The sequence below is a fragment of the Sus scrofa genome, chromosome 3 (genome assembly GCF_000003025.6).
Source record: "Sus scrofa isolate TJ Tabasco breed Duroc chromosome 3, Sscrofa11.1, whole genome shotgun sequence".
Taxonomy (NCBI): domain Eukaryota; kingdom Metazoa; phylum Chordata; class Mammalia; order Artiodactyla; family Suidae; genus Sus; species Sus scrofa.
The window spans coordinates 41,084,649-41,106,683 of NC_010445.4; the positions used below are offsets into that span (position 1 = coordinate 41,084,649).

General features: G+C 66.3%; 6 protein-coding genes across 15 annotated transcripts; 3 read left to right on the top strand and 3 right to left on the bottom strand.

The window, feature by feature from the left end:
* Positions 767-5,980, top strand: WDR24 (WD repeat domain 24). 2 transcript variants are annotated; one of them, XM_003124706.6, is made up of 8 exons: positions 767-1,922; positions 2,994-3,171; positions 3,309-3,981; positions 4,475-4,593; positions 4,672-4,793; positions 4,872-4,976; positions 5,056-5,396; positions 5,557-5,980. In XM_003124706.6, the coding sequence occupies exons 1-8, from the start codon at positions 1,442-1,444 to the stop codon at positions 5,908-5,910; spliced, it is 2,373 nt and encodes a 790-aa protein (XP_003124754.2). In that variant the 5' UTR covers positions 767-1,441; the 3' UTR covers positions 5,911-5,980. The 2 variants fall into 2 exon arrangements, with proteins under 2 accessions (XP_003124754.2, XP_005662287.1); XM_005662230.3 differs by having other exon boundaries at positions 784-1,922; positions 5,255-5,396; positions 5,557-5,974.
* Positions 6,139-8,972, top strand: JMJD8 (jumonji domain containing 8). The gene is made up of 10 exons (XM_021086897.1): positions 6,139-6,320; positions 6,396-6,512; positions 6,700-6,748; positions 6,829-6,925; positions 7,010-7,078; positions 7,170-7,289; positions 7,377-7,444; positions 7,524-7,658; positions 7,739-7,834; positions 8,762-8,972. Exons 1-9 carry the CDS (start codon positions 6,229-6,231, stop codon positions 7,817-7,819), a joined length of 828 nt encoding a protein of 275 aa, XP_020942556.1. The 5' UTR covers positions 6,139-6,228; the 3' UTR covers positions 7,820-7,834; positions 8,762-8,972.
* On the bottom strand, positions 7,866-10,533 carry STUB1 (STIP1 homology and U-box containing protein 1). Its single transcript, XM_003124708.5, has 7 exons — positions 10,255-10,533; positions 9,564-9,762; positions 9,310-9,475; positions 8,743-8,830; positions 8,534-8,590; positions 8,330-8,446; positions 7,866-8,252 (listed from the first exon to the last, which is right to left on the bottom strand). The coding sequence occupies exons 1-7, from the start codon at positions 10,411-10,413 to the stop codon at positions 8,127-8,129; spliced, it is 912 nt and encodes a 303-aa protein (XP_003124756.2). The 5' UTR covers positions 10,414-10,533; the 3' UTR covers positions 7,866-8,126.
* LOC100524737 lies at positions 10,559-12,053 on the top strand. Of its 3 annotated transcripts, none has more exons than XM_003124700.5 (5): positions 10,559-10,849; positions 10,922-11,015; positions 11,172-11,331; positions 11,511-11,663; positions 11,889-12,053. In XM_003124700.5, exons 1-5 carry the CDS (start codon positions 10,722-10,724, stop codon positions 12,035-12,037), a joined length of 684 nt encoding a protein of 227 aa, XP_003124748.1. In that variant the 5' UTR covers positions 10,559-10,721; the 3' UTR covers positions 12,038-12,053. The 3 variants fall into 3 exon arrangements, with proteins under 3 accessions (XP_003124748.1, XP_003124747.1, XP_020942558.1); XM_003124699.4 differs by having other exon boundaries at positions 10,596-10,849; positions 11,783-12,053; XM_021086899.1 differs by having other exon boundaries at positions 10,622-10,849; positions 11,761-12,006.
* RHBDL1 (rhomboid like 1) lies at positions 12,233-14,934 on the bottom strand. Of its 7 annotated transcripts, none has more exons than XM_021086889.1 (8): positions 14,792-14,934; positions 14,167-14,328; positions 13,714-13,938; positions 13,487-13,635; positions 13,244-13,356; positions 13,069-13,169; positions 12,918-12,978; positions 12,233-12,842 (listed from the first exon to the last, which is right to left on the bottom strand). In XM_021086889.1, the coding sequence occupies exons 1-8, from the start codon at positions 14,828-14,830 to the stop codon at positions 12,571-12,573; spliced, it is 1,122 nt and encodes a 373-aa protein (XP_020942548.1). In that variant the 5' UTR covers positions 14,831-14,934; the 3' UTR covers positions 12,233-12,570. The 7 variants fall into 7 exon arrangements, with proteins under 7 accessions (XP_020942548.1, XP_020942549.1, XP_020942545.1 ...); XM_021086890.1 differs by having other exon boundaries at positions 14,167-14,325; positions 14,792-14,926; XM_021086886.1 differs by having other exon boundaries at positions 13,714-14,328; positions 14,792-14,933.
* Positions 16,228-21,722, bottom strand: RHOT2 (ras homolog family member T2). Its single transcript, NM_214325.2, is given in 20 exon segments — positions 16,228-16,834; positions 17,097-17,299; positions 17,377-17,499; positions 17,603-17,683; positions 17,780-17,835; positions 17,838-17,909; positions 17,990-18,090; positions 18,180-18,322; positions 18,399-18,483; positions 18,627-18,747; positions 18,834-18,942; positions 19,078-19,176; positions 19,251-19,352; positions 19,442-19,550; positions 19,626-19,678; positions 20,135-20,188; positions 21,115-21,158; positions 21,239-21,320; positions 21,421-21,479; positions 21,622-21,722. Coding segments are annotated over 20 exon segments (1,860 nt in total). The 5' UTR covers positions 21,659-21,722; the 3' UTR covers positions 16,228-16,707.

Below are 22,035 nucleotides of genomic sequence, written 5' to 3' on the forward strand. Positions count from 1 at the left end.
ATGTAGCCAGTTGTGTGGAACAGGTGGGGGTCCGGCACAGGAGCTCTTGTGGGCAGAAAGAGACATGCTCCCTGCCTGGTAGGGTTCACACTCATTTGCAACAGAAGGTAACTAGCATACAAAGGGAAGGGTCGTGACAAGTGCTGTGACGGTAACAGTTGACTGTATGGGCCAAGTTAGATGCGGTGGCCCAGAAAGGCCCCTTAACCAGCCACTCAGCTGAACCCTGCTAGATGAGGAGATGCAGCGGAGGGCGAGCGAGCCCGTGCGACGGCCGCGAAGCAGGAGAGAGCACGGCCGGCTGGAAGCCGCCATGGCTGGAGGTGCTCGGGGAGAGGAAGAGGCCAGGAGTTTGGGATTTCTTCACAGAGCATTGGGGACTTAAGGAGAATCTTAGGCCGACGAGTAGTACCTGTACGCTGTGCGCGTTCGGATCAGGGGGAACGAGGGACGCAAGGAGAGCGGTTACGGGGCTGCGCCCGGGATCGGGTGGGAGGGAGAGGGAGGGGGCGGAGACGACGGAGGGACTCGGGACTCGGGACTCGTTTAGGGTTGCCCGGACTTGCTGACGTACCTTCGCGGAGAGATGAGCACTGGTGTTAACATACTGTAATAAAAAGGCCACCAGCCGAGGCGGAACCGAGGGAACCCCTCTACCCTCGTCCCGGTCCACCCCTCCGCCTCCAGCAGCGGGGCTCCTCGACCCGGAACTTTTGTGGTGTGGGACCCGCTTCCGGTGAGAGACTGGCAAGAAAAGGACCACATCCGGTGAGGGGCGTGAAAGAGAAGGAGTGCTTCCGGTGCGGCGGTTCCGGCCCGGCCCGGCAGTGTTAGCGAGGGGTTCGGTTTCTCTCCGAAGGAACGACTTCTCAGTTCGTCTGGCTCTGTCTCGGTGCCGGCTGCCCCCGCTCCCTCGCCGCCTCTGTGCCGCCGGCCTCTTCTGCTTCCGGTCCCGCCAGACCCCCCTCCGCGCCCCGGGGCTCCTTAAGCAGCTCGATCCTTGAAGTCCCCCCGTGTCCCCTGTGCCTCTATAGCCTGTGTTCTCCGGGCCCCTCTAGTCCTTCTGCCCCCTCCCCTGAGGGCGGCTCCCCGGGCGAGACAGACCGACCGAAGGCCCAGTGACGGTCCTGATCTGGCAGTTGGGGGTTTGGAGAGGTGGCCTGGCAGGTACGATCTTCTTCAGAAGTGAGACATGGGACTGACTGGCCTCGAGGCAGCCATGGCGCCTTCTGACTGCCCAGCTAGGGGGATGGAACTTTCCTATCACACTGATTAACCGTAGACTGCCCTGGACCGGCTCCCGAGACTGACCAACCGAGGCCTAAGCCGTTTTGAAGGAACTACCCAGCTGACAGGCACTAGCCAATCCCCCCTCTCCCGCCCCCGCCCCCATCAGGCCTGCCCACCTCACTGACCTTTCCCCACCACTACGCGTGCAGCTATGGAGAAGATGTCCCGGGTGACCACAGCCCTGAGTGGCAGTGCACTGACAGGTCGCACCATGCACTGCCACCTGGACGCGCCAGCCAACGCCATCAGTGTGTGCCGTGACGCGGCCCAGGTGGTCGTGGCTGGCCGCAGCATCTTCAAGATCTACGCCATCGAGGAGGAGCAGTTTGTGGAGAAGCTGAATCTGCGTGTGGGCCGCAAGCCCTCGCTCAACCTGAGTTGCGCAGATGTCGTCTGGCACCAGATGGATGAGAACCTGCTGGCTACGGCGGCCACCAACGGTGTGGTGGTCACCTGGAACCTGGGCCGGCCGTCCCGCAACAAGCAGGACCAGCTGTTTACGGAGCACAAGCGCACGGTAAACAAAGTCTGCTTCCACCCCACTGAGGCCCATGTGCTGCTCAGTGGCTCCCAGGATGGCTTCATGAAGTGTTTCGACCTTCGCAGAAAGGACTCTGTCAGCACCTTCTCGGGTGAGGCCCTTGGAGGCGAGTCGGGCCGGTGTGCATCTCTGCAGGCGCCTGGCCTGTCTAGGCAGGTTGGGAAGTGCCGTGTGCATCACAGGCCCTCAGCTGTGCTTCCAGAGGGCTTCCTGGAGAAGGGGCAGGCCGAGCTGGCGCTGGAAGAGTGGGTGGAGGTCAGCGGAGGGGGGCGGGGGAGGCCTGGTGGAAGTGCGAGGCGCATCTGGAGTGTGCTCACAGCTCTGATGCACTTGTGGGGCCAGCCGGAGCTGAGGCTGAGCGTGGGATCGGGGAGAGGGCAGAGCCAGAGCAGATCCACAGCCACCCTGGGCAGCTGAGCAGTCTGTTTCTCTGCCTTGTCTTGCCTCAAAGCTCCAGACCACCTCATTTGCACAAAGTCTGCCTCCAGGGTCCTCAGCCCAGGGAAGCAGCAGCAGCACCGTGGTGTGTGTGTGTACACACTGCCTCGTCCCTCCAGAGGTCTTTTCCCTGTTGGCCCAGCTCCCTGATGACCCACCTCGAGCCGGCTCCCCCTTTTCCACCTCCAGGAGATCAAGTGAAGCACGGGGCAGAGCCCTCTGGGAATGGGGGGCACTCAGGCCAGACCTTGAGTTGGCTGTGCTGGGAAGAGCTGGACACTGCCCTTGAAGGCTCTTGGTGTGGTGGCCCATGGGGGTAGACGTGGACCCTCGAGGGCTCTGGTCCGCAGGGGCTGACCCGGCAGCTCCAACTACAGGGGAAGGGACTGGGCAGAATCCCGGCTGCCCCATCCATGCCTCCTTGGGCCCAAGGCCCCCAGAGGAGAGTGGACAGATGGTCCAAAGAGGCTCCTGTTCCCACAGTGCTCTGGTATCCAGTCCTGAAGCTGGGCACAGCTTTGCACGAGGACTGATGTCAGACACAGAATCCAGGGGAAATCGAGGCCCCAGAGCCAGGGCCGAAAGCCACCCGACACCTGGTGTTCCTCTTGCTGGCGCAGGCCTCATGTCTGCTCCATGAGGCCTCCTGGCCTGGGCGACGGCATCCCCATCCACTGCGAGGGCCCCCCACTGACCTGCACCCCCACCGACGTCCTGCCCGCAGGCCAGTCCGAGAGTGTGCGCGACGTCCAGTTCAGCATCCGGGACTACTTCACCTTCGCCTCCACGTTCGAGAACGGCAACGTGCAGCTCTGGGACATCCGGCGGCCCGACCGCTGCGAGAGGATGTTCACAGCGCACAACGGGCCTGTCTTCTGCTGCGACTGGCACCCCGAGGACAGGTGGGGGGCGCTGGGGCCGCGGGGCAGGGCGGGCGGGGCCTGTGGAAGGGCTCTCCCCGCCTCAAGCCCTTCGAGGCAGCGATCGGGGAGCCCTCCCCCCGCAAGAGGACCCTGAGGGCTTCCCGCGCCTTCTGCAGGGGCTGGCTGGCCACGGGTGGGCGCGACAAGATGGTGAAGGTCTGGGACATGACCACCCACCGCGCCAAGGAGGTGCACTGCGTGCAGACCATCGCCTCCGTGGCCAGAGTCAAGTGGCGGCCCGAGTGCCGCCACCACCTGGCCACGTGTTCCATGATGGTGGATCACAACATCTACGTGTGGGACGTGCGCCGGCCCTTCGTGCCCGCCGCTATGTTTGAGGAGCACCGTGACGTCACGACAGGCATCGCCTGGCGCCACCCGCACGACCCTTCCTTCCTGCTCTCGGGCTCCAAGGACAGCACCCTGTGCCAGCACCTGTTCCGCGATGCCAGCCAGCCTGTTGAGCGCGCCAATCCTGAGGGCCTCTGCTACGGCCTCTTTGGGGACCTGGCCTTTGCGGCCAAGGAGAGCCTAGTGGCTGTGGAGTCGGGGCGCAAGCCCTACACTGGGGATCGGCGCCACCCCATCTTCTTCAAGAAGAAGGTGGACCCTGCTGCGCCCTTCGCGGGCCTCGCCTCCAGCGCCCTCAGCGTCTTCGAGATGGAGCCCGGCAGCGGTAGCATGAGCTGGTTTGTGGACACGGCCGAGCGCTACGCCCTGGCTGGCCGGCCGCTGGCTGAGCTCTGTGAGCACAACGCGAAAGTGGCTCGGGAGCTCGGCCGCAACCAGGTACAGGGGGGGGTCGGGGGGGGGGCACGGGCTGAGGGCCGTGACCTCACGCAGGCACTCCTCTGACTGCTGCGCCCAGACCCTGCTCCGAGTTCAGAGCGCCAACGGAGCTCTTGCCCAGGTAACTGAGGGTATCGAGAACCCCAAGACTGGGCCAGATGCGCCAGCGCCGTTTTGGGATGCAGGTCTGAGGTGCTGTGGCTGGAGCCCTATCTGGCAGCTTACTCTGGCTTTTAGACTTCCCAGGGTGTTGGCCCTGCAGAGAAGGTGTGCATACTGCCTCTCTCATCACTTCCCTGGGACCCCAGGCTCCCTCCCTCCTTTCTTCTGGGCCCCTGCAAGGTCGAAGCGAGGCTTTTTCCTTCTCGTGGTCCTCAGTTTCCCAGCTGGGGCAGGCCAGGACATGGGTCCCTGGGGCAGCTGAAAGCTGAAGGGTTTGTGGTTCCATCCAGGGCCCCAGAACCCCCATGAATGATCAGGGCTCCCCCCATAGGTGGCGCAGACGTGGACCATGCTACGGATCATCTACTGTAGCCCTGGCCTGGTGCCAGGCACCAACCTCAACCACAGCGTGGGCAAGGGCAGCTCCTGCGGCCTGCCACTCATGAACAGGTAGATGCCTGGGGGAGGCTCTTCCCAGAAGGTGGCATTGTTGGAGCCTACCCACCCACTGGCCTTTCCTGCTCTCAGTTTCAACCTCAAGGATATGGCCCCAGGTCTGGGCAGCGAGACGCGGTTGGACCGCAGCAAGGGTGACACGCGGAGTGACACAGTGCTGCTGGACTCCTCGGCCACGCTCATCACTAATGAAGGTAGGCTGGGGGCAGGGACAGGGTGTTCACGGGAGCGGGGCAAGGGCATCCCAGAGTGAGCCGCCCTCCCTCCTGCAGATAACGAGGAGACGGAGGGCAGCGACGTGCCTGCCGATTACCTCTTGTGTGATGTGGAGGGTGAGGACGATGAGCTGTACCTGCTGGACCCTGAACACACGCACTGTAAGTGAGAGCTTGGGGAGGGGGGCGGCAGGTGGGGTCAGGGGCTCAGACCCGGCTGCCCCCCACCCCTGCATTGCAGCCGAGGAGCCCGAGTACGTGCTGCCCCAGGAGGCCTTTCCGCTGCGCCACGAGATCGTGGACACTCCCCCCGGGCCCGAGCACCTGCAGGACAAGGCCGACTCGCCCCACGTGAGCGGCAGTGAGGCAGACGTGGCCTCCCTGGTGCCCATGGACTCTTCCTTCTCCCTCATCTCGGTCTCGCACGCGCTGTATGACAGCCGCCTGCCGCCTGCGTTCTTCAGCGCTCTGGTGTGTGACATGCTCCACTTCTACGCTGAGCAGGGGGACGTGCAGATGGCCGTGTCGGTGCTCGTTGTGCTGGGGGAGCGCGTGCGCAAGGACATCGACGAGCAGACCCAGGTGGGTGGGTGTCTCCTTGGAGCAGCTGCCACCCCCATGACCCCCCCCCACTCCGCCTACACCCACACCCCTGTCTGTGCCCAGCACACTTGGGTGAAATCCCTCAATGTGCCCGCCAACCTGGCCTCCTACCTCCCTCCTCCTTTCCCTGCACCACCAGGAGCACTGGTACACATCCTACATCGACCTGCTGCAGCGCTTCTGCCTGTGGAACGTGTCCAACCAGGTGGTCAAGCTCAGCACCAGCCGCGCCATCAGCTGCCTCAACCAGGCCTCTACCACCCTGCATGTCAACTGCAGCCACTGCAAACGGCCCATGAGCAGCCGGGGCTGGGTCTGTGACAGGTGCCACCGCTGCGCCAGCATGTGCGCCGTCTGCCACCACGTGGTCAAGGGTCTGTTCGTGTGGTGCCAGGGGTGCAGTCACGGCGGCCACCTGCAGCACATCATGAAATGGCTGGAGGGCAGCTCCCACTGTCCCGCCGGCTGCGGCCACCTGTGCGAGTACTCCTGACCCCCCTGCGGGACCGGGAGGGGAGGGGTGGGCTTTTGAACCAAATAAAGAAAGTGGGAACCGCGCGGTCTAAGCTGCTTGTTACTTGGGTGCGTCGCTCACGGCCCGAGTCCCCGGTTGGGCGACTCCGGTACGTGTGTGACAGCGTGTCCTCAGCCGCGGGCAGTAGCCAATAGCAGCTCTAGGTGCGGCCCTGGCCCCGCCTTTTCGGACGTGCCCTCTCCTTCCGGGGCGGGCCCAGAAAGCTGCTTCCGGCAGCCGGGCCGTCGCCCTGACAGCGGGGCTCTCGGGGTGCCTCGCGGCAGCGGCGGCGGGCTCATGGCGACGGGGGCGCGGCCATTCCTGCTGCTCGCGCTCTGGGCGCTGGCGCGTCCAGCCAGGAGTCCCGGGGAAGAGGGCGACGGAGGGTGGTGAGCGATGACGGGCGGGCGGGCGGGGCGGGCGGTGGGGCGGCACGGGGCACTGATGAGCGGCTGCGTCCGCAGGCGGCGGCGCGAGCCGGCGGCGCCGGCCGTCGTGGTGGAGGAGGAGCGCTGCACGGTGGAGCGCCGGGCGGACCTCAGCTACGCCGAGTTCGTGCAGCAGTACGTGCACCCTCCCCGGTAGCCACACTCCCCACGCTCCAACACCCGTCACTAGGGCTCCCCCTGCACCACTGAGCCGAGAAGCTGGTCTGCCGGCCTGTCCTCTCGAAGCTCCCCTTGGGCTCGGGAGGGCCAGGGCGGCGGCAGCGGCGGCGGCGGCGGCGGGCGCCCATCGGACCTGGCCGTAACCTACCCTTCCTTCTAGCTACGCCTTCTCCAGACCTGTCATTCTGCAGGGGCTCACTGACAACGCGGTAAGTGCTCACGCCCGTCCTGGCCACCTCTGGCCCCTACCCCGGGCCTGGCCCCTAAGTCCTCTCCCCATCCCAATCAGAAGTTCCGGGCCCTGTGCTCCCGTGAAAGGCTGCTGGCCTCGTTTGCGGACAGCATGGTCCGGTTGAGCACTGCCAACACCTACTCCTACCAGAAAGGTGAGCTGCCCCACTCTGCTTTCAGCAAGCACCCTGCAGGCAGCAAGCACCAACCAGTCCTGACCACCCTCTTTTAAACTGCAGTGGACCTGCCCTTTCAGGAGTATGTGGAGCAGATGCTGCACCCTCAGGACCCTTTCTCCATGGGCAACGGTGAGCCAGATCTGGGTGGTCATGGGGTGAGGTGACTCAGCGGTGCCCACATGCCAAGATCCCTGCATCCTCCTGTGTTCTCTGCCGGCAGACACCCTGTACTTCTTTGGGGACAACAACTTCACCGAATGGGCATCACTCTTTCAACACTATTCCCCACCTCCATTTGGTCTGCTAGGTACCACTCCTGCTTACAGCTTTGGGATCGCAGGTGGGTATCCTGCAGGACCAGGGGACGTGGAGACTAAGCGGGAGCGGGTTAACCCTGCTGACCAGTTACGTGTAATTCACTCCACAGGAGCCGGCTCTGGAGTGCCCTTCCACTGGCATGGGCCCGGGTTCTCGGAGGTGATCTACGGCCGCAAGGTCAGCACAGTGTGAGGGCTGAACCTTGAGGTTCACTGACCACAACACAGCATGACCTTGTTGCTCCTTCCACCCTCAGCGCTGGTTCCTGTATCCCCCTGAGAAGACACCCGAGTTCCATCCCAACAAGACCACACTGGCTTGGCTCCGGGACACATACCCAGCCCTGGCACCATCTGCACGGCCCCTGGAATGCACCATCCAGGCCGGTGAGGTCAGTGGTTGGCAGGCAGGGGCTGGGCCGGGCCAAGGGCCTGCAACCAATCCCTGTGCCTTTCTCACCCCATCCACTAGGTGCTGTATTTCCCTGACCGATGGTGGCACGCCACACTCAACCTTGACATCAGCGTCTTCATCTCTACGTTCCTCAGCTAACCCAGGGGGTGGCTGGTAAGCCGTTGCACACCAGCACACGCCCCCATAGTGCTCACAGATTTTATTACAGGGACAGTGGTGGCAGCAGCAACCTCGGCCTGGCCCACCCTCACCTGCCGCTTCTGGCACAGGAGGATGGGGGAGCCTCATGGCCCAGCAGAACTGGTGGGGCTGGGGCTGGGGATACCAGGGTGGGGATCCAGGGACACGAACTATGTACAGAGGCTAGGGGCTGCTGCCCCAAGGCCCTCCCAAGAAGCCAGGATACTGGGCAGGGTGGGTGAGGGGCCCACCCACTTGCCCTGCCTCAGTAGTCCTCCACCCAGCCATTCTCCGAGATGAACGCATCAATGACCTCCTTCATGGCCAGGTTGGGGATGAGCTGTTCCTGGGTCAGGGGGCTCCGAGTCACAGGGTCAAAGTGGCCCACGCGCTGCAGTGGCAACAGGATCAGAATGAGAAGATGCCCAGTGGGTGTGGGCCCTGCCCCCAGCGGCTACGGACCCTTACCTGCAGGTGCTCCTCAATGTCCTTGCGGTCATAGGTGATGCCACTGGGCGTGATGCACGGCTCCCGCATCAGCTCGAAGCTGATCTTGCCACACAGGTAGTCAGGGATGTCTCGCTTCTGCAGCACCCAAGCTCAGGTCAGGAGCGGGAAGGGGCACTGCCCTGGCTCCTGCTACCCACAGGGCCCAGGGAACAGGCAGCTTACCTTTCTCTTCTCATCCACCTGGGAGAAGAGCTCATCCATGTCTGCCAAGTACTTATCCTACAAAAAACCAGGCAGCTCCAGAGAAGCTTGAGCCCCTGTCGCCTTTCCCCAGGCACCCCGCCCACAAAGACCCAACAGGAGCCAGGGTCACCTCACATCACACACGTGCAAATACACACAGGACCCACACGTGGGCAGGGCACCCTCACATGCTTGGCCTCGATGCAGGCCTGCTGGGCCCGGATGTGGCCGTCATCCTCTTCACCCTCGTGGTTCCGCTGACACTCTTCCAGCTCCCTGGGGTGGACCACACAGCTGATCAGAGATGGGTCTGGCCAGAGGAGATCAGACTCCACCTTGGGCCGATTCAGGCCCTGTTCCCTCATCTCCTGCTTTCCCAGGCTGGTCCTCAATAAACGCTTATGTTCACGACTCAGAATGGTGACTTTTGCGAGTTCCCGTCATGGCTCAGTGGTTAATGAATCCGACTAGGAACCATGAGATTGCAGGTTTGAACCTCGGCCTTGCTCAGTGGGTTAACGATCCGACGTTGTCAAGAACTGGTGTAGGTCGCAGACAACGGCTCGGATCCCGCATTGCTGTGGCTCTGGCGTAGGCCGGCGGCTAGAGCTCCGATTGGACCCCTAGCCTGGGAACCTTCACATGATACAGGAGGGGCCCTAGAAATGGCGAAAAGACACGAAAACAAAAAAACAAGGAAAAAAAGAATGGTGACTTTGGGAGGTGGGGTGGAGCCCATGAACACCACAGCCCACCTCTCACGCTCAGCCACAATGAGTCGAGTGAGGTAAGAGTGCAGCTCGTTCTCCTGGTGGATGCGCCGCTCCTCGATGCTGTTCCAGCGTTTCTTCTTGGCAATGCGCAAAGCACTGGGGATGTCATCCCCAAAATTGAGCCGCTGCTCCTTGGCCAGGTTGTAGGCTGGGGGAACAAAGGATCCGGGTAACCCTCGAGCCAGTCCCCCCGCCTGGTCCCAGGCACCCTGGAACAGGCCAGCCAGCAAGCCCACCTCGCTGCAGGTTGGCAATAGCCTCATCATAGCTCTCCATCTCCAACTGGCACTGCCCCAGGAAGAAGTGTGCTTTCACAGACTGGCTGTCCAGTTCCAGGGCGCGCCGGCAGTCAGCCAGGGCTTGCTCGTGCTGCTGCATCTTCAGGTAGCACAGTGCCCGGTTGGTGTAATACACTGCCACCAAGGGATTCCGGGTCTGGGGACCAAGGCCGGACCAGCCAACATGAGGGAGTGAGTTCAGCCTGCCCTTTCTGTCCTAGCTTGAGACCCACGGCTGGAATCAAGACACTAGAGGTTTCTCAGCACCCAGGTCTCTGGGCGCGGAGGAAGGGTGGAGCCTACCTGAGCCCGCCCCCTCGACTCCAACGAGTCTTGCGAAGACAGGTTTCCCAGACTCCTGAAAATCCCCAGCTTTGGGCTTGGACCCCCAGCCCAGTGGGCTGCAAGCACCCTGAAGCTCCCACCCGCCACAGTTCTCTGACCACCAACCCTGGCTCGGGAGCCGTAGCCTTGGCCTCTCTGAGAGAAGATCACTCAGTCCTCAGAGCCGAAGTGCATCCCCTCCGAAAGTCCGGTAGGGGCGGCCAGACAGGGGCTCCGGGGAGGACGCGGGGCCGAAGCCGCGGCCCGGCCCGGCCCCTCCTCCGGCCCCGACGCCTGCCCCCTCCCGCGGCCCGGGCGCACTCACGATGGCGCGGCCGTAGCAGGCCGCCGCCTCCGGGTACTTGCGGCCCACGAAGAGCCGGTTGCCCTGCTCCTTTAGCTCCTGCGCGCTCGGGCTCTTCTCCGGGCTGCCGCCGCCGGCGCCCAGCCGCGCGCCGCTCTCCTTCTCCTCCTTGCCCTTCATGGCGCCGCGCGGCACGGCCTGGGCTCCGCTCCCAGGCTCCGCGCCCGGCCCGCCCAGCGCCCGCACCCCGAGCCCGCGATCCGCTCGGGCCCAGTCCTGCGCTCTGCCACCGGAACTTCCGGCCGTGCGGTTGGGCGGGGCCTCGCGTGCCCCCAACGCGCCGCGGGGGCGGGGTTGGCAGGGAGCGTGCGCTCGCGGCGACTCGACGCGCGGCGTCGGCAACCTGAGGAGAGCCGAGGTCGTCGGGGCGGAAGCCCACCCCGGCGCCCCGGCGCCCCGCCCCCGAAGCCCTGCCCCGGCGCGTGGACATGGCGGCGGCCCGCGGCCTTTGGGGCTGTGAGGACCCGAGCCTCTGGGCCGCCGTCCTGGGCCGCCACGGGGAAGTGCTCCGAGCGCGCGCGGGCCCCCAGGGGCGGCTGGAAGCCCTGGACCGATGGTAGGGTGATAGGGGCATCGGGTGGGCGGGGGACCCCCGTGGCCCGGAGTCGCCGTCACAGCTCTTCTCCAGGTATCGAGAGGCGTTGCCCGCAGCCATCGAGGGCCGGGAGGAGAAGCACGTGACTCGAGAAGAGCTGGGGCAGCTGCTGGCTTGGAAGCTGGCTGTGAGGAACTTCCCACTTGGGGGGCGGGGCCTCCTTCCGGGGCGGGGCGTAGCGGTGTGGGCGTGGGCGTGGCTCGCCCGGGGGCGGGCCCTCGCGCTGTGGGGCGGGGCCCCTAGCGAGGTCCAGCACCCGTGACCCCCACCCCGACTTGACCAGCGGGGCCGCTTCAGGCCGCGCCTGCATCAGCTCGTCAGCGCCAACGCCCCGGAGTTGGTGGTGCAGCACTCGGCTGCCGCCTTCCCCCTCCTGCCAGACATGCACGCCGCGGTCACGGAATTACGCGCCCTGCGGGGCGTGGGCCCGGCCACGGCCTCGGGTTAGTCGGGAGAGCCTGGCGCCCTGGCAGGGTCGCGGGCGGAACCTGGTCTGTTAGTACATTTGCCTGGGACATCGCCTGATGGCCACGTTCATGACACCAAGAGCTGTTGCGAATGGCAGCCCCGAAGGTGTCTTGAGGCTGGTGGGGCCTGAGTGTTGGCTGTTTGCTGCCCATAGCGGTCTTGGCTGCCGGAGCTCCCGAGGTGGCAGCTTTCATGTCTGAGGAGGCAGTGGCCGCGGTGCCCGGTCTGCCAGCCCTGCAGTACACCCTCAAGCACTACCTGCTGTACCTGAGCCGGGTGCAGGAGCGAGCCACAGCTCTGAGCCATGGTGAGGAGACTGCTGGCAGCGAGGGAGGGCATTCAGGACTCTGGTCAGGGTGGAGGGTGCAGAGCTTCCCAGCAGAGCAGGGTGACCTGGGCCCCAGACTCCCTGTTGCCCCTCCTTAGGCAGTGCCTCAGGGCTGTGGACCCCGCATCGTGTGGAGACAGCCCTGTGGACCTGGGCTATAGGGCAGAAGCTGTGCCCTGACCTGCTGCCCGACCTCGGTCCCAGCCCAGCCGCCCCCGAGGACTCCAGGCCAGCCAAGAAGCGCCGGACCCAGACCGACTGATTTGGCTGTGGCCCAGATCCTGCTCACCTGCTCTGTGACCTCAGGGCACAAGTCTCTGGGCCAGAGGCTGGCTGCTGTAGGAGCCCAATAAATGCTTGCTGAACTCACACCTGCCTGTGAGGCCCACAGTCCCTCCCCAGCCCGTCTGGCCCGTCTCTCACAGACGCAGCTCACGACAGGTGCAGAGAAGCAAGAGGGGAAGCCCAGGCGGCCCACGTGGAAGGAAGGGCCCTCGCAGTTTGCTCAGCAAGTTGAGAGGAGACCAGACCATCCCTCGGAGCCCTAGTACAGCCGCCTGACGCTGTGTAAAATATTTATTCATTCTCCAAAAAGGCTCAGACTGCAAGTCTTGGGGAAGAGGCCGGGGTAGGGTCTCCTCTGAGGTCACCCTTGGGGACCTCTACCACCTGGCGCGGCCCAGCAGTCCTACCCTCCCAGGCCTGGGAGGGGGCAGCTAGGGCTGGTGTAAGGCTTGATCTGGACTCCACGGGCCACAGGGGCCACCTGCCCCCACAGGGAAGCAGCAGCCTCGGGATGTACATTCACAGAGGGTGGACATGCAGGCCTGCCGGGTGGCTGGCCCGTGGATGCTGCACCCTGGCCGACGTGGCCCTGGGGGTCCTGTCATGGTGGGGGGGGGATGTGGGCCCCCAGCAGGTCGTAGGCAAAGACGTTCCAGAAGATGGCGAAGAGCAGGAAAGTGCCATAGGCAAGCAGCACCACCCACCAGCCACACTGGTCTCGAAGGCGCTCCTCGTAGCTGCGCAGGATGGTCAGGCCCATGCTGACACCCACCACCGCGCCCGCCAGGTGCGCCATGAAGCTGGGCTGTGGGCCGGAGGCAGGCAGTGGTGGGGAGAAACGCAGCCATACGGCCCGGCCCACCTCGGAGCTCACTGCAGAGGGAGGGCAGGTGAGAGGCAGCCTGGCGGGGGGGCCGCGCTCCCCGCCCCGCCCGGGCCCCTACTTACTGCACACCAGGGCCAGCACCATCCTCAGCAGCTTGTAGGGACACCGCATCCCAGCCCAGTTCTGATGGGGCATGAATGAGAGAGGCTGTGAGGCAGGCCCGCTGGGCCAGCCCCCTCAGCCCCCCCAGCCTCTCCCCAGGCTGCCTGTTACCATGACGACATTGGCCAGGTGTGCAGAGCACAGGGCGTAGACCCCGCCGGAGCCCCCCACCACAGGGGCCCGCATATCAGTAATGGAGACAGTCAGGGAGCCTGTGTGAGCAAGGGGAGAGCCATGAGAGGGAGGCCGGCCAGGGAGGTGGCCAGGGTGCACGCGCCGGCCTCACCTGCCAGCACACCAGCCAGGTAGAGCAGGCTGATGCGGAGCAGGCCGTGCACCATCTCCAGGGGCACCCCGATCATCAGCTGCAGGAGCGCGTTGAACCCCAGTTGCTCCAGCCTGACCATGCAAGGGCAAATGGGTGTGATGGGTGGGGTGTGCTGTGGGGCCACCAGCCCCCGCCCTGCCTCGAGGGGCCAAGCCCTCCAGGCGCAACCGGGGGAGGGTCGGTGATGGGTCCCCCACTCACCCCACGTGCATGAACATGTAGGTGAGGAAGCGCCAGGCACGGGCGCGGTGGCCGGGGTGGTATACGAGGGGGCTCTTCATGTACTCTGGGTGGTAGGTCTGCAGCACCCACTTGTTGAGTCGGGCCCCATAGCACAGGAACACGATGATCTGGGAGGGACGAGCGTCAGGGCAAGGCCAGGGGTGCAGGAGGCTCCTGGGGGGTGGGCGGCGGATGGGCAGGCCCACCTGGGCGAGGGTGACTGAGGCCATAAAGACGGGGGGTGGGCAGCTGCGGTGCCGGTAGAAGTACCAGTGACGATCCACCTCTCGGGGCAGGATCTCGTAGGCAACGTAGCGCACAAACCGTTTGTAGACACCCAGGCCCGGCTCGTCCAGCAGCCCATCCCGGGGCAGTGCCCGCTGTCCGTTGGCGATGGCCCGCTTGAAGCTACTTGAGCGCTTGCTGCTGATCTGGGGGGGTGGGGCCCGGGCATAGGCCGCCGTACTCCCCCCACTGCCGCCCTGCCTGAGCGGTCCCCCCAGGTCCTCACAGGGTCTGAGGGCCTGCCCCACGTCTCCAGCCCTCCCCAACAGGAAGGGCAGGGAGGAGCAGCTGCCTGCCCACCCCACTCCAGCCAGGGCACCGTGCCTGTCCAGGCCTGGGCCCCGCCCCAGCTGCCCACCCACTGTGGCACTGACCAGGTCCACCAGCTCCTGATAGCAGACCTGGCCCTGCTCGTTGCTCTGGGCCAGGGCCACCAGCATGTCCAGCTTAGCCGGGTCCAGGGGCAGCTCATGGCTGTGCACCAGGCCAGTAAAGGTATCTGCACCGATGAATCCTGTGTTCTCAGGGTCCAGCTGCTGGGATTGGAAGGGAGGGGGCCGGGCAGTGGCCGAGGCCTGAGGGTGAGCCAGGCCCCCAGACCAAACGGCTGGGCCAGGTCGGTGGAGAGACAGGCTCCAAGTATTCTGGGTCCAGGCCCCTGTGCCCACAAGGTCCTGGATGCAAGCACCGACTGGTGGTGCCTAGGTCCCAGGCCTCCAGCTCTCCAGGGGTCTCGCCACCTCATTTCTGCCCTAGCCACCTTGAGGGGTAGGACCAAGGTCTGAGGGCAATCACCACCCCCCCCCGCCCGGTGGCCCCCCCCCCCCCCCCGCAAGGGGCTTGTTCTGGCTCGCCTTGTTCTGGGCTCTCAGGCTGCGTGCCAAGACCGTGCAGGGAGGGGGTTGGGCTGAGGGTCTCTGGGTGCTCGGCGCCCCCAAAGCACCCCAGGGCGTAGGGCCGCGACGGGGGCGGTGCCGGCGCTCCTATCTCCCCACGCACCTGCTCCTGGATAAGCTGCAGCAGCGAGCTCCTGTCCATAGAGCCGGGCCGGGGGCCGGGGGCCGGGGGCCGGGGGCCGGGGTTGGCGGCCGCGGCCGGGAGGGGCTGCTCTGCGGACGACTCCGCTCCGCCCCGCCCCTCCGGCTCCGCCCGCTCCGCTCCGCTCTGCGCCGCGTCACGGAGCCGCCCGCCCCCGCCGCACACGCCGCCGCCGCCGCGGCCGGCCCAGCCCCGCGCGCGCCCCGCACGCGGACGTGCCAGGGCCGGAACGGCGCGGGGCACCCGGTTCCCGTCCGGCGCGGCGAGAGCGGCGCCCCGGCGTCCCCGCCCTCCTCCGGGCTGCGGCTGCTCGTCCCGCGGGGCAGCAGCCGGGAAACTGAGTCACGCGGGGCACCCACACCCCTCCCGCGCCGCGCACACCCCCTTGTCCCCGGCGCCGACGTCACCTCCTCGGGGAGAGCGCCAGAGCAGAGCCCTGCAGGGACTTCGCAGCCCGGACTCCTTGAAGGCGCCGCCCTGTCCCGGCGCAAGGGGGCCCTACGCCCCCGCCGGGTGAGCACAGCGGCCACAGGCGACCAGCGGGGGTGAGGGAGGCCCCTAGGGGGACCACCTAGAGCAGGCGCCTTGGGACCGAGGCTCCTGAGCGTCACGAAGACCCCTGGTGGCCATGGGGGAGCCCCTCCTCCTCCGGAGGGCAGGTGGACCCCCTCCAACGAGGAAGATGACAGACCAGGACCGGGACCAGCAACCCTCATCACCCCGGTGGGGGAAGGTGGGGGCGCCTTCCCGTGCAGCTGGGCCTCAGGGCAGAGGCCGCAGCTAGAAACAACATGCAACCTGTCCCTGGAGACCAGAGGGGCTGGGGTCAGGTTTAACCCCCCTGCTGCATAGACAGTTCCTCCGCCTCTAGAAACAGCCCGCGGGGCTGGGAGAGGCCCTGGCTTGAAGGCCTGTCTCACACTGGGTGACTGATGGCAGAGGGGGCACTTGTGTGGCCAGGTCACCCCGGGGGCTGTCTCTGCTCCAAGCCAGAGCGAGCACCTTGGCAGCAGCTGCTGAACCCCAACCCCGAGCTAAGGCCCCTCTTCAGCCCAGGAAAGGCTCTCTGTCCTCATCCTCGGCCTGGACGCTCAGCACAGCTCAGCTCAGCTGAGAGGATGTGGAGGTCTGAGCGGTGGGCACACCTGGCTGTGGGGGTGTCACAACGGGAGGACCTCAGGTAGGAGGCCCGCCAAGGGCCTCAAGGGACAGAAAGGCTCTGAGGCTGCAGCTGGGCCCTAAGTGGGCCTCACCCTGGCCCGAGACCTCAGGAGGGTGACCCAGGCCCAGAGGGGAGACCGGGGGGCGGTGTCAGGAGTGACGTCTGCAGCCTGCACCAGACCAAGGACGTGTTTTAGCTGATTCAAGAAATCAGTTTCGGAAAGTAAGACCCAATATAGAAAAAACACAGTGAAGTTTAATCTGGAAGCCCTATCTCATCATCTGTGGTGAGGGGCACAGCCCCGGACCTGTCTCCAGACAGGGTGGGGTGTGCACAACAGTCCAGCCACTTCTTGCCCGCCCTCCCCCACCTCCGGCCCAAAGCTCTGCCTTCTTACCCTGTTCCTACCCACCGGCCGCCTGGGAAGGAGGGGTGGAGCCCTGAGAATTAGGGTCTGGGGTCACGGCCTTCCTCACCCAACATCCTCCAGTCCCTCTGACATGGCGCCCACAGAGGAGGCGTGGCCCAGTGTCCTCGGCAGGGTCGGGTGCTAGGGGCTGGGAGCCCACCCTTGGGGCTAAGGTGGCAGCAGGGCTGGCCTCAGAAGGGAAGCTGAGACGGAGCACACCTGCTCCTCGCCCTCCCCACCCCCCGAGCAGGTGGCCCCACGCCAGTGCCCAAGGGGCCCTGAGATCAGACGGTGGGGTCCTGGGGCTCATCGGCTCTTCACCAGGACCCTGTAGAGTGAGAAGCTGAGGATGGCGGCGACAGCGGCCCCAACAGCCCCCAGCGCCACCCGGAGCCAGAAGGAGGTGGTGTGCAGCTCCCCGTGGACAAGGTGTCTGCAGGAGAGAGGCGGCCCCGCTGCTGTACCCTCCCACCTGCACTCCCAGCAAGCGGGGCCTCACCCAGCCGCTCCCTATCCGTGCCCAGCACAGCAGGACCCCACACATCGGGGCAGCCCGAGGCCAGGCCCCAAGGATCCCACCCAGGCGTCAGCACTGGCACCAAGGCCCGTCCCGCAACGCTGACACCAGAGCTGCCCCCACCCAGCCCGGGCCAGGGGAGGGTCTCCCTCACAGGGGCCTCCTTGCTGGTACCCACGGGAAGGTGGCCATGGTGGCAAGCCGGGCGAAGACGGCCGTGCTGGGCTCGGCCGGGCCAGCGCAGGAGAACAGGGTCGGAGCGGGCAGCCGGTGCCGGCGGCAGAACTCCGACGGGGACAGGCCGGGTGGCGAGAGGCCTTCGGGCAAGTCGGCCTTGGAGGAGATGAACAGGCAGGGGATCTGCCCGTCCATGTAGTGGCGCTGTTGGGGCAGGGGCCGTGTGAGCAGGAAGGTGGCCCCCGGCCCCCGGCAGGGCCCCCAGGGCGGCGGGACCTTGCCTTGTAGACGCTGGCGCACAGAGCGAAGGAGCCAGGGTCACTGCTGTCAAACATCAAGCAGGCAACGTCACAGGAGGCGTCGGCCTCGGCCGTCAGCAGGCTGTCCGCGGCCACCTCGCAGAGCTGAACAGGGGGCGGCCTCAGAGGGGCGCCAGGCTCGGTCCCTCAGGGGCAGCTCCCCCGGCCGGCATGCTCCCGGCCCACCGTGAGGACCCCCAGCACTCACGATCAGGTACTTCTCCTGGCCGCCGACCCGCACCGTGTCGATGGCGTAGACGGAGGGCTCCTCCGGGGGCCCCCGGGCATCCTGGTGCCGAGCAGGGAGGCAAGCGCTGGAAGCCCAAGGCCTGAACCTCTGCCCCCTCCCCCCCCCCGCCCCCACACGCCCCGGGCAGACACTCACCCCTAGGCCACGGCCGAGGAAGGCCCGCAGGAAGGAGGACTTGCCCACTCCCCGGGCCCCAGCACCTTGCACAAGAGGACGTTTCGCTGCGTCTGCCCCTTTTCCTGGTCCAGCCTCTTCTCCCTGGTGACTGCACACAGGGAATGAGCATGAGCGGGAGGGTGGCGCTGTGGGAGGTGCCGGGGGCGCGGGGGGCAAGCAGGCACCCACCTGTGATGGCGTGCGCCTGCGAGTCCTGCTCGCAGAGGGTGGGGTAGCCCAGGTAGCCAAGGTGCTCGAGACAGCGCCGGACGTCCAAGTAGGTCACCAGGCTGGGGACAGGAGAGGCGGGGGAGCTGCCGTCACGGCGGCGCGGGGGGGGGGGGGGGGGCGGGGGCGGGGCCGCGGTGGGCATACGTACGTCCACTGGCAGAGGTACCCGTGCAGGGGCAGCCGACCGGCCTCGGTGCGGACGGTGTCGGGGAGCTGGGGACCCCAAGGAGGGCCGGGAAACACGCTGAAGAGGCTCTCGAGCTCCGCCGGCGAGAGGGCGCCGTCCCGGTCCTGTGGGCAGAGGGGCTGCGGTGACAGCTGGGGGGGGCGATGGGAAGGGGGGGCTCCGCGGGCACAGCGCCCTCACCTGGTCGTGCTTTTCAAACATCCTCTGCACAAACTGGTAGCCTTGGTGGTTGAGCTCCGCACTGCAGCCGGGGGGCACGTGGAGCCTGTGGGAGCCGGGGCGTCTCGAGTGGGCACCCCACCTGCCCTGCCACCGCACCTCTGTCCTACCCAGGCCACCCAGCCCGGAAGAAGGCCCCACCGCCCCCGCGGCCAAGGCCCTGGAGCCCCGAGCCTGAAGGGCACCCACGCGGGGAAGAGGTAGTCGGGCGTCAGCTCGAGCGAGTCGCTGTAGCCAAAGCGCCTCAAGATGGTCCACGTGGTCTCGTGGCGGCCCCGCTGGATGAAGAGCGTGTTCAAGAAAAGGAAGCCTGCTCGGGAGGGCAGAGGAGAGGTTGCACCCGGCACAGCCCAGCCTCTCCCCAGGGCCGGGGCTTGGCCAGGGCGCCGGCCTCACCGTCCAGGGTCAGCCGGTCGTCCTGCACGCCTCCCGCCACGTTCCTGCTCACCACCAGCTTCACGTCCTCCAGGGCCTGCGGGGCCAGAGGGTGCCCGAAGCAGCACGTCTGCCTCCGAGAGAAAGTGGCCTCCCGTCAGCCAGCTGCCAGGGGGGCCACTCGGTCCATCCGGAAGGCGGCCGAGGTGGGGGCTGCGGCCGCAGCCGAGACGGGTGGGCGCCCCAGGAGACAGAGGGACCACACCTGGAAAGCGTTGAGCTCCTGGTCACTGAGCGCCTGGTCCATGTCCTGGTCTGAGAGCCTGAAGATGCGGGTGAGGGCCTGGGCGCAAGCGGGCCTCAGCTGTGGGGACAGCGGCTCAGCACACGCCTGCCCCTCCTACCCGCTCGCCCTCCCTGCCGGTGCCCACTGCCCACCTGCTTGGCCTCAGGGTCATAGAGGGGGGCGGTGGGGTGCAGCACAGCCTTCTGTGCGTAGTAGAACAGCTCCGAGATGTTTTTCAGGTTCTTGGCCGAGCACTAGGACACGTGGGAACAGACTCAGAGGTGAGGCAGGGCCCCGCACCCTGGCCTCTGAGGCCCTGGCACCCCTCACCCCGTGTGCTCACCTCCACGCAGGTCTCGATCTCAGGGAACTGGCTCATGATGGGCAGCACAGCCTCCATGGAGCCCCCCGGCCGCAGGTCCGACTTGTTGCCCACCAGGATGATGGGGACCCTGGGAGAGAGGCCCGAGGTCAACAGGGGTCAGGCGCCGGCAGGCCCAGCCCCTTGCCCAAAACTTGCTTGTTACCTGGGACCCCTCCTGGTGTCCCCATTCACCAGTGGGATCCATTTGGTTCGGATCTGAAAGGCAAGACCTGGCCATGAGAAGAGGGGGCCCGCCCGGCCCACAGCCCCGCAAGGGGAACTCATGCTTGGCTCAAAGAGAGACGTGGGCAGCCCAGGCGCACTGAGGGCCAAAGTCACGACCACTGGCAATGAGGCCGGTGAGAGAAACCAGCAGGCAGGACCTCATCTGGTCCCAGCAGCTCCCAAACATGAGCAACGGATGTGGGGTCAGCAGCACCCCCCTGCTGGCCTCAAAGGTTCGCTTGCGGCCGTCCACGCTCTCTGCAAGATGCAGGATCATGAGACCTCTGGGGACGCTGCGGGGGTCTGGACCATGAGGATCCCCAAAACACTTGTTAAGAGATGGGGTGCAAGTCGCCCCCACGTGGGGTGTGTGCAGAGAACCGGGGGCTGACCCGGCTGGGTGCCGGTGACAGGGGGACGGGCTGGGCAGAGAGCTCCCTTGCTCACCTTCTCGACGGTGGTCTCCTCCGACACGTCATATACCACACACACCACGCTGGCCTGTGGGCAGAGGAGCGGTGTGTGGTGTGATCTGAAGCTTCCTGCTCCACTCACAGACTGCACAGGATCAGGCTCAGGGACCACGGCAGCCCGCCCCTCCAGCTGGCGCTCCCCGGCCGAGTCACACCAGCGGCCACTCACACCTCAGGCAAACCCTTCCCTGCCTGCTCCCGCCACAGATGCCAGGCTCCAGGATGGCAGCTCTGGTCCAGTCCCCTGAGGGCTCAGGACAAATACGGCCACTGTGAAACTTGGCGCCGCCACCCCAGCCTCAGCCCTTGGCTCCCTGGTCACCACAGGCAGTGCCAATGACCAGGACCACAACACAGGGGAAAGGGCACCTCGACAGCTGCTGCAGGTAGCTGCGGCCTGCATCCTTGCCCAGTGGTACCCTCAGGACATAGCAGCAGCTGCTGGGGGATCAGGCAGGACTGCCGGGGCAGCGCCTACACCCCCAGCTTGGTCCAGGCACAGGTTCTCCTGGTGACAGGGAAGCAGAGGGTTGTGCGGCCCACAGCCTTGGCCACAATACCCACTGCAGCCCAGAGGCCCAAGACACCGGACTGAGTAAGGGGTGGGGAAGGACAGCTGGGCACAGCCGTTTAAGGGATCACTGTCACGGACCTGGAGGCTGCTCCCAAGGTCCACCGGGAGAGGGAAAGCCAGGGAGACCTGGCCAGCCATGTGGGCAGGAGGGAGGAAAGGTCCCTCTCTTCCCCAGCTCCCAACAGGGTGCATCACCGGCACCCCAATAACCCTTAGAGCTGACAGGTCACGGCAGAATTAACGAGGCTGCAGACTCGCTGGGCACCTTAATCTCATCCCTCAGAAGGTGAAGCCGATCAGGCCAAAAGCACCACCCCCGGGCCTGAGCCCTGACCCCAAGGCCCAGCACCTCCTTCCCGAAGCTTCAGAACACCCTGTACCTTCTGAATCTCGTCCTGGAGCTCCTCGGCTGTCTGCTCAGCTTCTGCATGGGAAAAAAACCCCACTGCGGACCTGCCAGAAGCGCCAGCTCCTGGACAGAACCGCGGGCCGAGGCCTCTGTACCTGAGTAATCCACGATGTGGGTGGGAACCTTCTCTGGGGTGACGTCCGCGGGAATGGTGATCTCTTCTGCCCGAGGGGGGACCTGGGGCAGAGGCGGCCGTGAGGGCAGCCGGGAAGGGCTGAGGGCGGCGGCGGCGCCCAGGCCTGGGCTCCCCCTGGGCGCGGGGCGTGCTCGGCCTTACCTCTTCGGGGAACTCCTCGCCCACCAGCGACAGGATCAATGACGTTTTTCCTACCTGGGCTGCGCGCGGGGGCGGAAGAGGCAGGCGGCGCGGTCAGCGCAACGGCCAAAGTGGCGGCGCCCCGCCCCAGCCACGACCAGCCGCTGCCCCAAGACCCCGACCCGGCTCCGGCCCCCGCCCGGCCCGGGCCCGGGCGCACACCCTCGCCCAGCAGCAGGATGCGCACGTCTCGCTTCATGGTGACCGCAGAGAGCGGCAGCCGAACCCGGACGCAGACCCCCGTCCCCGAACGCAACCTCGACTGCAACCCCTGCCCAGGCCCGCGCTCTACAGGCGCCCGCACTTCCGGCCCCAGCGCGCGCAGCCGCACTAGCTAGCGGGGCGGGGGCATGGACCAGAGCGCCTGGCTGCGCCGCGGCGCCACCGCGTGGGCGTGCTGGGCACTGCAGGCGCACCGCCGGCCGGAGGGGCAGGGCTTCTGCCCCAGGTGCCGCCGCCCCCCTCCCCCCCCCCCCCCCCCCCGGAGCTCGCAGGTGGGCAGGCCTCCAGGCCTCCCCTGCAGGGTCGGGGCAGGGAGCAGGAGGCCTAAGGGTAGGTCAACAGCTGATCTCAGGT